This window comes from Dipteris shenzhenensis, chromosome 6 (genome assembly GCF_047967505.1).
Source record: "Dipteris shenzhenensis isolate YYH24624 ecotype China chromosome 6, Dip_SZ_1.0, whole genome shotgun sequence".
NCBI lineage: Eukaryota > Viridiplantae > Streptophyta > Polypodiopsida > Gleicheniales > Dipteridaceae > Dipteris > Dipteris shenzhenensis.
The window spans coordinates 35,173,273-35,189,294 of NC_141601.1; the positions used below are offsets into that span (position 1 = coordinate 35,173,273).

General features: G+C 39.6%; 1 protein-coding gene across 1 annotated transcript; it reads right to left on the bottom strand.

The window, feature by feature from the left end:
- Positions 1 to 7,529: 7,529 nt before the first annotated feature.
- On the bottom strand, positions 7,530 to 8,865 carry LOC147901108 (uncharacterized). Its single transcript, XM_087375938.1, has one exon. It carries the CDS (start codon positions 8,793 to 8,795, stop codon positions 7,824 to 7,826), a length of 972 nt encoding a protein of 323 aa, XP_087232064.1. The 5' UTR covers positions 8,796 to 8,865; the 3' UTR covers positions 7,530 to 7,823.
- Positions 8,866 to 16,022: the final 7,157 nt, after the last annotated feature.

Here is a 16,022-nt window from a genome sequence, read left to right on the forward strand (position 1 = left end):
CTTATCAAGCTTAATGTAAATACAAGAATGCTTGGGAAGAAAAGTGGATTTAGAGGTTATAGAGAGAGGAATATTGAACCATTGTAGAAGGGGGTAGATGAGAAGATTGTAGAAGGGGATAGATGAGAAGAGTGTGTTACTAAAATAAGCATATCCCAAGTCCATAGTATGGTGATACCCCTATTTTTGCACATAAAAAGTAATAATTAGTAATCAAATTAAATGAAATCAAAACATTACCAAATGAAAAATATTTATCTCAACCAAAAAATTATCCAATGATAACATTACTACGAATTACATATACTAAAGAGTTATCCGATCAATGTGAATTAATTGTATGGCACTAGCCTGACCAAAGGCTAGTTGGGAAATCAGTGTGTGTGTTTAGATTTAATAGTCCCATCAATAAATAAGCCATACAATTAATTCCACCATTTGGATCAGTCCATCACAACATCCTCTTAAAGCAAGAGCACCAGCACCAGTACCATCAGAACATGAATGACCACCAGGCCTATAGAGAGAACAAGGGTGGGTCACAATTGCGGATCATGTGGAATCATGTTGGGGGAGAGTTGCCATGGCTAACATCTCACTCAAGTCTCTTTACATTTCTTTTTCTTATTTCATTGTAACTTCGAAGAGTCTACAGCCATGAATGGGAAGGTGTAGAATCAAGCAAACATTGAAAGCCTAAGATTCAATCATAAGTGTGATTTAATTGAACTTGCATCTCTAAAGGTTGAGAGGTTTAAAATATCAATTATAAGAAGACGTGATTGCAATAGCATCTCTCCCTCATTCTCTCTCGTATTTGTCTTAATCTAAGTAGCCACCATTCGAGTCAAGAGGGTGAGAAGAGAGGGTTTTTGGTCTATCTTAGTGTCAATGTATTTATAGGTCCACATGGTTTCATAACAAGGCCTATCTAACCTTCCATGTAATCCCTTGTGTCAGCCTGAGTTTGTTGTAGCATTGATTCACACCTTTCTCTTATACACTCAACTTCTAACAAGTACATAGAGACATTCTAGATGCAAAGAAGAGAGAAGACTTTCTACCTACTGCTGAAGCGCTGAAAATTTGTTCAATCATCTTATTTTGTATTACTCTTTTTACATTAATAAACTTTTCTTTTCACATAAAAAAAGGACCATACATTTAGCACCCTTTTCTTGTATACAGTACACTTTGACAAGGAGGGCCCTCGGTACAGCCTATTGAATGTAACTCATCTTGTTTCCTTCTATTAATGCGAACAAGTAGCATGACCCGTCTACGATGGGTTAGAGACCTGCTTCGTTGGGTCTCAAGGTGTGACCTTAGAATGTGTTCGACATCAGCAGGTTGGTTATAGAGAGGTTGAGGTGTTTGCTTTCCAAACTCTCTAGCATCTTCTCAAGCATTTCAACCATAGTTTATGCATCTCTAGCATAACATCAACTCAAGCCACAATGCTTGGCCACTTACATTGACATAAACGTAATTGCCTAATTCAAAGGTAGAAACTTCCACTTTAACTCATGAATATTTAGTAGCACATGTTGCAAGTTTGTTGTCGTCACTCTCACTCGCAAAATTTTGGAGACAATGTTTCGAGAAACAGCAGCCACCACCGAACTAAGCATCCAATAATAGCAAAGACATCATACCCTTCATCAAGCTTTTTCTTATTATCACTTGTATCATGACTTTCAATTTTTAGCATGAAAATTTTGCAATTTCACTTTGTGACACCTGCAAAAATTTACTGTGCAACTCACCTAGCCCCCTCTCCACTTCTGCTTGCTCTCCTACCCAGTGTCAAATTGGTACATCTCCTAGTCCCCCCTCCACTCCAACTCCTCCTGCCACATGGCAACTCTAGTCTCTTCCTTAAGAAATAGAATAGAAGATAAGGTAGATATAAATGAACCTCTTCATTCGCATTTCATTCTTTACAAACATTTCCTTTATATAGTTTAACAATGAAATGGGGACAAAACCTCGATAGAAAGTGCTTGATATCTCCTTTTAGCACTATTAAGTTTTGACAAAAAGTAAAACTATCATAGTACTTGAAATCAGCATAGAGATACTATGAGATAGAAAATGCAATGATCACACAAAAACTCATGGGATAGGTGCAAGAATTATGAAATCATATTACAACACTTATCCCAAATTTTACATTCACATGTGTATATTAGAACATTTATCACAAAAAATAAAAGTGAAAACGAAAAAGAGAAGAGAAAAGAGTTAACAAAGACTTTCTAAAAAACAAAAGGAAGATATGCTTAGCAAGCAAAGCAACACTTATGTCATCATCAGTGCCCAAGCACAAGCAGCTATATTGGGTTTCTAAAGACCCGGGAAGTCTCTTGGGCAAACCTAGTGCTTACTAAATACGTCAAAATAAACAAAAGAGAAAGAAAACAGGAAATAAAGAAGAAAGGAAGAAGGTGACTAAGCAAAAATAAACAAGCAAAACAAGAAGCAAGAAATAAAAAAGAAAGGAAGAGAGGGAGAGAGAGAGAGAGACACACACACACACACACCACACACACACACACACACATATATATGCATACATATATATACATATATATATACATACATACATACATACATGCATGCATGCATACATACATACATACATACACACACACACACACACACACACACACACACATATATATATGTACACACACACATATATGTATGTATATACATATATAATTTTTATTTTTATTTTTTTATTTTATAAATTATTATTTATTTATTTATTTATCTTTAACCTATTAACCATGGACAAAGGGGAAAAAAGCAAGGACACGTGGTAGCTTGGAAGAGAATAGCTTGCCACGTGTCACAAAGAAGGAGCTCTTAGATGGAGGTTGGGAGAGGGGAGGAGGTGAAAAAACAAGAGACAGGCTTTGAGTGGGGTGGAGGTGGAAAGACAAGAGGCAACTTTGGGAGGAAGAAGGAGATAGAAGGTCAATGGAATGGAGGAGATGGAAGTTCACCTTTGAGAGGGAGGAGATGGAAGGTCAATGGAATTAAAGGAGGAGATAAAGCCATGGGTTAAGACTTAGCCAAAATTTCAAAAGCCAATCCAAATATGCAAGGTTAATTGATTAGCAATTTAAGAACCGATCAATGCATGTGCCAAAAGGAGCTCTCTCTTTCTCTCTCTCTCTCTCTCTCTCTCTCTCACAGCAATGCTCGAGTTCCAATCCAAGTATGCAAGGTTAATTGATTAGCAATTTAAGAACCGATCAATGCATGTGCTAAAAGGAGCTCTCTCTCTCTCTCTCTCTCTCTCTCTCTCTCTCTCTCTCTCTCTCTCTCTCTCTCTCTCTCTCTCTCTCTCTCTATTTATCTATCTATCTATTGCACAGCAATGCGCGGGTTGCATACTAGTATAGATAATTTATAGTATAAATTATTGTATATATATAAATTATATATATATATATATATATATAAATTATATTTATATATATATATATATATATATATTCTCTCTCTCCCTCATTACCTCCTCTCTCTCCATCTCTATTTTCTCTCACTCCTCTCACTCGCTCTCTCTCTCCTCTTGCACGCTCTATCTTCTCTCTCTCAAGCTTCGTGTCGTGTGTCTTCTTGGGGGTGGGGCACCACGCATGCATCTCAGCATCCACTCATCCCCCGTCAGTCATGCAATTAAGCCTTCCTTTAATGCCGCCACATTGAGCATACTAAAGGTGCTCCGTTTGCTAGGCATGTGTCCAACCAGTGGCCACGTGCCGCCGTCCGCTATCCGCTCAATGCGCTCAATACGCATGTGTCCGTGCAACAATCCGCTCAATATGCACCAGGTGTCGCACATTTACTTTGCTAGTTCTAGCCCCCTAGTGTTCAAACTGCTAATGATTAGCCAGTGCCACATGGCAACCCCACGCATCTCATCGTCCCCACCACGTGGCAGCTGTGCATTGGGCTAATTCTTATACTCAGTTGAGTCTGCACACATCAGACCCACACACCATCATGCCCTCTACGCTAACAAGAGCAGAGCTATGCTATCACACATCAAATCTACCACCACGTAGCACCTTACTTCTACCCTCTCGCAAATTGCCCCCTCTGCTATTTCGCAGTTTGCCCCTCTTCCCTATCACAATGCCCTCGCAATGCAACGAGGTGCTCCAACGTTATCCTCATCATCCTTCATAGTTTCTTCTGTCTCCCTAAACCTCCATCCTCCTCCCCCAAACCTCTGGTTCTTCCCCAAGCCTCCAAATCTTTGCCACGTGGCTAGTTTGGGATTAGTCTCCTTGCCCTCTTTTTCCTCCAAGTGGCTTCTCCTATCCCTCCTAATTTTAAAACCTTTCCTTAAAGGAGTAGAAAGAAAAGATAAATCTCCTGTTTTGCTCAGGAAAAAAAAAAGTTCTAAGGAAATCGTTAACCTGTCTAGCGATCAAACTCTTTACGATAGGCAGCCTAAAGAGGTGTTTTCGTTTTCTTTCACCTCCTTGAGCCAAATGTCATCAATAATAGCCATTGATCCTTCCTTGATCCTTTTATTTTGATTTTAAGCTTTTGTCCAAAGCGTAAAAAAGCTTGCTCAGTAAAAGCTACCTATGCGAAACCACCAACATCCTATTTGCTGTTGGCGGCCATGCAATGACCATGTAACTAAAGCTACTCCACTCATCGTCTCTCCATCGATGATTGTTGATGCAAATTGCAAACAAAAGTTTAATTCTTTTGTGCCGAAATTCTTTGCGGAGAGATCATGCACACCATGTGGAAGCCTCACAATTACAAGTTCGTCTACCTGGCCACTGTCGTGTTCGTGCTCAGCATCACGCTGTTGCACTCCCTCACCGTCTACTAGGCCTTTGGAGACGAGCTCCTCACCTTCCGAGACATAGGACTTGTCTTCATGATCGTGAGTATTGCTTGATCCATCCCATTTGAACCGATTTGTCTCGCAAGTATTTTTATGTGTTCTCTCAAGAAACACTAACATCACGGCAAGACTAACCAAGCTTTTTGCCTTAGGCCATCGCCTTTGGGCTCTACATAATGCCCCTCAACTTCATGTGGGAGAAGCTGCCTGGAGAATCGAATGCGTTCTGTTTGCAAAATGAAGCAATTTACTGTCGCATGATTCCTCACGATCCAAATTGGGATGTTGGACGCTTCAAGATGAGGTCTATGGCATCTTTGTTGTTCTGCTTGATCTTCCCATGCCAGTTCCTAAACTATTCGAGTCTCCAATCTTCTTCCGCCACATACGTGATGACATCAAATTGAAGGTAAATCTCTGCATATAGGATTGTTTCCCCAAATTTGTAGATGATTTCTAATTGGTGATTCCTTCCATTGTGTGAAATGGTTGCTCATAAAACCCACGGGTCGTCAATTGTCTATAAAGTGAGGACATAGCTCGGTGGAAGGCGACGGTACTTTTTCTTCCTTTCTTTCATCTGCAACAATACAATCGATCAACAAAGCCAAAAACTTGACAACCAAAACACAAATAACTTCATGCATCGAATGTAAAGAACGGGTGGCAAAATAATTTGCAGCACTAAAGCATTGCAGAGAATCAAATCATTAGCTCTAGAGCATGTGCAAGCCATGATGGAGCAGGCAGGAAGCGTTGAGGTTGAATAGTAGGTGGCAGAGCAGCTTCGTGTTCTTGACCTGGAGGAGGTAGATAAGGTGAGTAATAAGGATGGTGCGAGGCACTCGTTTCTTAGCAGAAAGTGGCAACCTTTCCCTGGTGCATCTACTCTAACATCATTGGGCAATAGGCTCTTTCGAGCAATTTGTTGCGAAGGCAGCCCTCCAACAATAAAAAACAAGGTCTCTGTATCAAATTCACGAAATCCAGATGAAATGGCAACTATTTTGATGTCGAAGTTGTCAGGTTGATCCTCCAACCAGTTCCACATAATCCAACCATACCTCATTTCTCCGCTTTGTCGAGGAGCATGGATATGAAGCATAGGTCCGAGCACATGGATATGACCTTGCCTCGAAAATGTCGTTTACATTCCAACACTACATGTAGCAATTAGATATAAAATTTTGATAAAAGCTAGATTAATCATTTGTTCTTCAATAACACTATATTTTAATACTGTTTCCATTTCAAATGTGTTTTTTGTATCTTTTTAAAAAGTGAAGCAAGCATACATACCTAGTGCGTACGCAAATTTGGATGTTCAACTTGGAATACAAACACACCCATTGAGATTTAGATAATGTGTCAATCTCTTACATATTCGCAATACAATCTCGACACTATATTCTCGACAATTCCAATCTCAACACACGAGGAAGAACCCGTTCCCTTGGATTATAACTCTTTGAAGAAGAAAGCGCGCCTCCCCATCCACACACTGTGTGGTTATATAAAGTATATATATGTTTTGAATTTCACCTTGTTTGTTGACTTTTGCTTTTGCATATTCCAAATTCTTATCTGTTTCTATGTTGAGGTACTCGCAAGAAGAGAATGCTTACTCACACACAACATTTGCTCGAACCTACTTTTGCCTACTTAGTTTATAGTAAGGTATGTCCCTTTCTTGACTTTCAAAGCTTACAATATTCTTCGATTTTCTTCCATCTCCTTGAGTCACCTAGATTAATTTTAGCCCTTACAAATACGAGCCCTTAGGTTGATTTTAATTAATGTCAATCATGAAGGTTTTATTCGAATAGCGTAAAAACTCGTCAATAAAAGCAAGCAAAAGTATACAATTCTCATATTCTCAGCTTACTTTTTTCATTTCAATTTAAAACATTGTTAGCTTTAATCAACTTATTATAAATTTCGTAATTCATTCCGTCGTTCCGCTTAGGCGACCTACCTTCAATTCTTTCACAAACAACCATCCATCTCTCTTTTCTCCGTCGTGCTAAGGATCAAGCGGTCAGTCTTCAACCACCATCGTCGAACATCCTCATTCACCCTCCTTAGGCCATTTGTCCCACTTCAGAAGCTCTCTACGCTGTGATCATTTGTACCACTCTGTTTCCATATTTCATTCTAAGATTACTCGAACAAAAGCGTGCAAAGGAACACAAAAGGTTGGAGATATCCCTACATTATTTGATTGACATTGCGTAAATATAGCCTGCTTTCATGAGTTATATAACTGATTTGCATTACAGTTTTCATGACATCGATTCAAATCTGCTTATGTTAATGAACTAATCAAATTCTAATACAACCATTCACTGACAGATAAGCGACTTTCTAACATCTCTCACCTCAATAATTACACTATTTCAAAGACTCCCATACAATTGATTTCACTGCTAAGTTTTGAAGAAGAAAACTTCACACAAATTCTGCATTCGGTCACATAAGACCTCAACAAGAAGATGCATGTTATCGAGGCTGAAATGGACATTCTGTCAGATTAGATTTGTGTAATTGAAATAACATTCAAATAGCTCAAAACTACTGAATCAGATATGGAATTACACAACAATCAGAGCTGCGAGGAATAATTCTATCCTACTTTGGCAGCAGGATATAAAATAAGACGGATAATATCTTCGGTAAACCAGCAGCATATAAAGTACATTTTATTACGGCGAGAGCTCCAGAGAATGAAGGAAGCCCGCACCCGATAAGCCTCTGTAGTAGGAACCGTAGCCCCAAATATAAGAGTTACGAGTACATAATAACTTCCAAATTTTCGCCAGGCAATGTGCCTACAGGAATTGGTCAAAACGTTAAGGGATCTACCTGCAGCTTACCAACGCCACAGGTGCAGCAAGCAGCATTTCATGAGCCGGTAGTCGGGAAGATTGGATGAAAGACATTATTAAGCCGCTAGGCCCAGGGCAGGACTCAAGCTCGTGAGAGATGGACGCAGAAAGATCGGGGTAGAAGGCCATATATTTAGGCTAACTTCACCAGTCATCCAAAGAGGAGGCGGCTGCTGCTGCTGCATCATTGCAGCTTGCCCCCCGAAGCCCAAAGAATCGTCGATTTGTATGCTCCCTACAATGCGCTGCACCAAATTGTGTTCATCCTCTAACGAACGCGTCAACGCCGCTGGCTCCTCCTCCTCCTCACTAGTCCAACAGACTCTAGATTCAACCTCACCTCCTGAAGCGGTCTCTCTCACTTCTGGAGACTTTGCAGTATCCTGAGAGACAGTCTCTAACCTATCCATGCTTGACTGCCTCGACATTTCATCAACCTCTTCATTTCCAGTTCCTTCCCTTGACAGATCGCCAGACTCCTCTTCCGGATCTGGCTCACCAGCGTCCTTCTCCGCCTGTATGGGCTGGATAAGTTGCAACCGTAAGCGTCCGTTCTCCCTCTGTGCGCGGAAGAACCCCTGAGGACGCGCACTAACCTCCTTCAGAACAAACCTACCGCCTTTCTTGATTGACAGAGTTGCACAAGAGGCGATCGGAGGCGGGAAACTGCGACTCGCTTTCAATGCGCCGGCCTCATCTGCTACCAGAGCCTCCTTATCTGCCAGAGGCCGGTTGTCGGCGTCGCTAGTCAAGGCATCATCAGCCCGGCAACGCGGAAATTCAAGGCTCCCGGCACACCTTCTTTCCCCACACTTCTTCCAGCGATTAGCGGGGGAGTTCGAGCCATGGGCAGGGGCGTCGGGACGAGGTTTGCGAAGGCATTCTTTAGGGGGGGAGAACCAATCGTCGGGGCAAAGCAAAGAGACGGAAGAATCTTCCCAATAATCTTCGAAAGGGGGAGGAGGAGAGGAGCAGACCTTCCAAGGCTGGGAGAAGAGAGCACGGCCATGCTCGGGTCGACTCAACATGTTTGAGAGGAGCAAAGTTGGCTATGGCGACGGAAAACACAGAGAAATTGAAGAGAAGAAGAAGGCTATGTCGTATGGCCAAAAAAAAGAGAGGACGAAAGAGACGATGAGGACCTTTATATAGTTGTCCCTATCTTTAGGTCTTTGTGTAAATCAGTCCCTTCCATCAAGGTATTTGTGTAAACCAGCCCTTCCTTTTAAGGTAGGGGACAACTTTAATATCAAGGGTTCCTTTGGATATTCTACCTCTCTTCTCTCTCTTCTCTCTCTCTCTCTCTCTCTTCCTTAGCCTCACCTTTTAGCTCATCCCAACCCGATATCCACCTTTTAGCTCATCCCAGCCTGATATCCACAACAAGTGGTTCCCTGTCCCCTCCTTGTTATACCTACCTCCACTTCTCTTATCTCCTCACCCCTCCCTCTCTGCATTTCGCTTCTCCCAATGGCTCCCCCACCCCACCCTCCCCCAGCCCTTGAACCACTCCCTAGTCTCTTTCATACTGGCCCTCTTTGTATCCTTCTAGGTGTTTCACTTCTCTTGCATGTGCACTTTTTTCTCACATGCATTTGTGCACTCAGTGAGAGTCTCCATCTGTCATCTCAGCTTGAACCAAATCATTTCTTTTTCAATCGCATCTGCGCAGCCGTCTTGCATGATGGCTGTAGGGGCAGCCAAGCGGCAAGTTCAAACAAAGCCTCTGACCACTTGTAAGTCTGACTCGAGAAATGAGTGGCTTCTAATTGTCATGCCACAAAGTTTCACTTTTTTTTAAAAAAGTTTTGCTTTTTAAAAACAATAGGTTAATTCAAATGGTCAATTTAATTACCCTCCATCTTTTTTTCTATAATTTTTTAAAATTCATTTAGTATAAAAATCCATTTTGATGAATTCACTTGCTATGTAACATATTCCGTCATGACCACCTTGGATTTCATGGCTTTTTAAAATGGGTCTTATATTAATTTATGAGTGTGAAAAATGGGGGGGAGAGACGTGAAACTAGCTATGAGTAGGGAATATAACATTATGTTAATATTAAATCATATTAGGTCTATGTTAAATTGCATCAATGCTTCTCCCACACTTAGTATAGATATTTCATACCAAAATACTTTTGTGGTGTAAGACATTGTCTTATATGGGTAGGGGGGGGGGGTTGAGTGTGTAGGAGAGAGAGAGCGAGAGAGAGAGAGAGAGAGAGAGAGAGAGAGAGGGTATATTTTTCCCTCAAGCACCATTCCAAGCAAAGAAACATGGATGTAGGAATTTTTTTTAAAAACAAATGTAGGATGCAGTTGTAGATAGTTCCTAGGCCCTAGGATTTTTAAATACCCTTCATCCTACGCCTTTTTAGCATCATCAATGCTTTACATAGTTCCTAGGCCCTAGGATTTTTAAATACCCTTCATCCTACGCCTTTTTAGCATCATCAATGCTTTACATCTTCATTGACAAAGGAAAAACCCCAATACTTTGTGAGACTCCAATGTTGTAGGACAATTTGCTATGATCCTACCATTTATTCTTTTCATTATAAAAGTATACTCTGCTCCCCAACAACCCAACAACTTGTCGCCCTCTAGCCCTTGCAATTACCTTACCCTTCGAAACATCACTTTAGAAAACTAGTGAGCAACATTCTCAATCAAACTTTTCTAGTACACTTGGACAACTACGATAAACATATTAAAAATCATACTTGCCTTGCAATGTTACATGTGACATCTTAGAGATTCAACCATCTCCCAATCATCTACAAGAATATATGGATCTCTCTTAAAGATACCACATTATTTTGGGTATCTTTACATAGAGATTCGTATATTCTTCCCAAGAGGTTAACATATATCCTAATACAAATAAAGACCCTTGTTCTTGTGTCCTTTTAGAAATATCTTGTGTATAGGCTATATTGTAGTGTGCATTTCTTTTCCTAGAGCTAGATATTTTTTGAATTGTCAATATATTATCTATTTAGATACTTAATGAGCAAACTATATCTAATCTAAAGATTGCTAGATATTTTTTGAATTGTCAATATATTATCTATTTAGATACTTAATTAGCAAACTATATCTAATCTAAAGATTGCTAGATATTTTTTGAATTGTCAATTATATTATCTATTTAGATATTAATGAGCAAACTATATCTAAGCTAGGATTTCTTTGACATAATGGCTATCTTCAAAATGGATTTCTTTGACATAATGGCCACCTTTAAAATTCCCATGCCACCCTTCTCACTCCCATGGCTAACCTAGCCATAAAACCATATGTTGTATTTTGACCAAGCTCTACCTTCATTGTCTAGGGGATTGGGATATATTTCTTATAATTGCTTTCCTTGTGTAAACAAAGCTATAGCTAACCCAATTTTAGCTTCATCCCAAAGTTAAGTCAATAGATCACATGTGGCAAAGGACCTTGAGGTGCAATTAAAGTAACCCCAAGGTAACACCCCATGGTAACATGAGTCCCCAACTATATCAAAATAGGTCTAACTAAGCTTTAAATGACTCAAAGGGCTAGTTTGAGGCCAAACTAAACCCAAGAAGAAGGCGAAGGTCCTAGAGAGAATTCTAGTCAAAGTCAAGAGGCGGACATCAACTCAAGGCCCCATGCCAAATTGTCTCAAGTAAGGCCAATTCCCTTATTCTTTTCTAGGGAAATTTTGGAAATTTTATTTGCCAAATTGAAAATCAAGGCCAATTAGCCCTCAAAAAGTTCAAGAAAAGAGGCATTTTTGGCATTTTATCAAAATTGGGACTTTTTTGAAACAAATCAAAGGGTAAATCCTATAGTAGCGTAGTGGATTTGTCAGTTAACCCAGAATAGATAATTCTCTAGCAAGTGGAATTCCTTATCTATCAAACAAATGTCCATTGGACAACATTTTGACAATGTGTCAAAACATGATGACCAAAGAATCATAACAATAGTTTTGGCACATGCAAATTCGAAATGTAAAATATTATTGGCAACACAAATAAGAGAGGAAAAGGATCTAAACACAAAGAAGTTGCAAGGGAATTCATTTCTTTGACAAGATCTTCATCACAACATAACTAGGAAGACACAACATCGAGCAAAAATGTAAGAAAACACACAACAAATCCTTGTGTATCTTAATGAATACACCATCCAAGAGCTATGCTCATGCATTTCTCATGCCCAAGGCATGGAAAGGGCAAAGACATAGACTAAGAAGAGGAGTAGAATTGAGGGACGATCTTTCCTTCGATTTTAGGCAATTTCCAGGCTCTGAAAGGTTTGCAACATGAAGCTCTCATGGTGAAATAAGCGTTACCCATGAAGAAGAGGTTGTGGAATGCCTATCATCTTATGGCACCAGGGATTACATATACAACTTTTTGCATGATTTGCATTCGTGAACAGGTTGTGAACATTCCTTTGGCAAAATCATGCAGACAATGATGACAAAACCTTGCTAGTCTTGAAAAATAGGAAATTGCTATATATTGTTGGTGAAATGACAATTACCATCGCTAAATGTTAAAGATACCATTGACAACCTATTAAAGACCATTGGGAAAGTTTGTACTACCATTGATGATAGTAGTAGTATTGATGGGCAAATTTGTCAAGAACTGGTTCAACAGTACTATTGATATTATCAGTGCTCTTAATAATTGTACCATTGATAAAAGTAGCCATACCACTGGTAACATGTGTGCTATTGGTCGTATTGGTAATATGTCTACTACTGGTGGTATTGGTAACATGTCTACTACCGGTGGTTTTGTGATTATTACTAGCAGTACTAATATCGTCACTTCTATATAAAGACCCCATCAGTTCATTTGCAACTACTTTCGATTTGAAAGGTAATTCTCCTCTCCTATCATTGGCCCCACACCAATACCTAGCCTACAAAGTAGCTCTTGGCCCCCGTGCTCACAAAGAACAAGAGCTAGATGGGACAATTCCTAGGATCAGGTCCCATGACTTTCTCAAAGGGAGAGGTGGTTTTTGTCATTTTTATGTTTTTTCATGTGTTCTCTCTCATGCACTATAACTTGTACACCACATGTTGCACTAACACGTGGATTTTGTATATGCAGGTATTGTATCCAATTTTGATACTTCACACGGTTTTTTCTGCAAGATGGAAGACTGGCACTAAGCACAAGCATCCATTAACATTGAAGCAAAACAAGCAAGTTAACCATATGCTTCGAGAGCAATTATGAGAGCAAATAAATAGCTTGTAGGAGAGAGAGAGAGATGGAGACTGCACATCTAGGTTACACAATTTCAAGATGAACGTTATACAGGACACAAAGACAATGCTAAAATAGGATGCCCAAACTCATGATATTGTTAGCATCGTGGATTGGGAGCCTGATGCATATATTTGGCTCAAATTGCAAATTGGCAATGTGTACATACGGTTTAGGGACATGTGTGCTAAAAGACCATCATTTCTCAATGATCTCAATGAAGCTGCAGATGAAAGAATGGGATGCAGTATGGGCTGATCATAAAGGTAAAGTCCTACATTCAAATAAGAAGAGCAGTAGAACTAAGTATTGGGGGAAGAAGTCAAGCCTTAGGGTTTGGAATGGCGGAGAAGCGAGCTGAGCAAGATGAGGAGGGAGGCATTGTAGTATCAAGCAAAGCTACATCAATGAGCTAGTCACATAGGAAATGTGAATTTTGCAACATTTATCACAAAGCAAGAGATCTTCCAGGGTGAATAAATTGGATTTGGAACATACCAAATCGTCTATTAGGCCATCCAATATGTTGTAAGAATTTTTGCAATAGAGGTGGGTATGCTAGCAAGCAGTACAAGGGCAATGATGGTGCTCATTAACAAAATGAAGAGAGGTGGCAATGCAAATAGCACACCCCATTCTTGTGAGAGCTATTGTTGCTACCAGAGAAGAGCCCCTCTCGACCATCACACACTCCTTCAATGTTGGGAGCCTGTCTCAAATTTTTTCTCCAGTTTCCATTAAATGAAGAGTCCTTTAGGCGTTATGTAGATGTGCACTTAAGGGAGGAGCGGAGAAGAGGGTGCAAGCAAAAGGTAACTTAGTACTAGCCTAGGAGACATGCTGCAAATAATTAACTTTTTTTGTGCCAATGTGCACCATCTTATCCATGCTCTCTTGGCTAGACTAGCCCAATTGGATCAGGCCCAATGGTTCCACACAGACTTACATCGTAGTAACATATTACTCAATTTTACTCCAAATGGTGCATGTCGTGTTGGAATCATTTTTTGGGAAATGGCACAAGATATTTGGTATCGTAGTAACATATTACTCAATTTTACTCCAAATGGTGCATGTCGTGTTGGAATCATTTTTTGGGAAATGGCACAAGATATTTGGTTTTAGGACGAGAGTTTAGAATATTGGCATTTACAAATTTTGCATCACACGCAAGGCCATGCTCTAAAACATTGGCTTTTATGAGAGTTGCAGGTTTTCACAAGAAAAGGGAGATATAGTCCACAATCAAACATGTTTGCCCTTGGTTGGACGATCACAGTAATGATGTGCTTTTTCTTTAATGCCCATAATATTGGACTTTGGGTGTTCACGTGCTTGATCAATCACTTTTGGGACAAACTTAATACACATTGGTGATAAGATGATGGAAAAAAACCCATTGGAGAGGTTTACATGTGAAGATGCAATGCAATAACTTCAAGTGTTTGGTTGCGATGGGGAGTTGGCTATGTGGCCTAGTGAAGAGATGAATCTTGCTCTAAGACTTGCACATTTGTAAATTGTAATAGAAGGCAAATTCTTTGTACATACATTTGTCATAATGATGTAATACTCTTGATTCTACTTTTCTAAGATTTGCAAATGCATTTCATGTTGCATGATGACATCGTGTTACATTGTCATGCATCAAGTAAGCATACAACCCTTAGATTTGGTGAGGGCCGTTGCTATTTCAAACAACAATAAATAGAATTTATAAAACCATGGTTTTGGGGTACCAAGCCTCATTGGTTACATCCTAACTAGAAGTTAGCCTTACCAATTAGACCCCAACTTATAGCTAGCCTTATCCGATTGGATGACTCATTAGTTAGCACAATATTTGGCTAACTATTGAGTTCATCTTATCTAGCTAGCAGACAAATTGATAGCCCACAATTCGGTAGTCAAAATCACTTATTTGGTTTTAGGACGAGAGTTTAGAATATTGGCATTTACGAATTTTGCATCACATGCAAGGCCATGCTCCAAAACATTGGCTTTCATGAGAGTTACGGGTTTTCACAAGAAAAGGGAGATATAGTCCACAATCAAACATGTTTGCCCTTGGTTGGATGATCAGAGTAATGATGTGCTTTTTCTTTAATCCCCATAATATTGGACTTTGGGTGTTCACGTGCTTGATCAATCACTTTTGGGACAAACTTGATACACATTGGTGATAAGATGATGGAAAAAAACCCATTGGAGAGGTTTACATGTGAAGATGCAATGCAATAACTTCGAGTGTTTGGTTGCGATGGGGAGTTGGCTATGTGGCCTAGTGAAGAGATGAATCTTGCTCTAAGACTTGCACATTTGTAAATTGTAATAGAAGGCAAATTCTTTGTACATACATTTGTCATAATGATGTAATACTCTTGATTCTACTTTTCTAAGATTTGCAAATGCATTTCATGTTGCGTGATGACATCGTGTTACATTGTCAGCATCAAGTAAGCATACAACCCTTAGATTTGGTGAGGGCCGTTGCTATTTCAAACAACAATAAATAGAATTTATAAAACCATGGTTTTGGGGTACCAAGCCTCATTGGTTACATCCTAACTAGAAGTTAGCCTTACCAATTAGACCCCAACTTATAGCTAGCCTTATCCGATTGGATGACTCATTAGTTAGCACAATATTTGGCTAACTATTGAGTTCATCTTATCTAGCTAGCACACAAATTGATAGCCCGCAATTCGGTAGGCAAAATCACTTGGAACTACCTCCCATGGTTTTGATTGAAAAAGTAAGGTTTTGGCTCAGGGTTTGATGAGTTATAGTTTTGGTTCATGGATTTGCTAAGCCATGGTTTGGGCACATAAATTTAGCAATCCATGATTTTTTATGTTCTTGAATTGGATGGACTCATTTCTAGTGTAACCAACTAAATAAACTTAGTTCATGTAACCATACTAGATGGATTTAGTTCCCATCCAACTAAACTAGGTAAACTTAGTTCATCGGTTTGATAGGA

Excerpts from the sequence above, each read along its gene's own strand:
- LOC147901108 (XM_087375938.1), bottom strand. The coding sequence starts at position 8,795 with ATGTTGAGTCGACCCGAGCATGGCCGTGCTCTCTTCTCCCAGCCTTGG.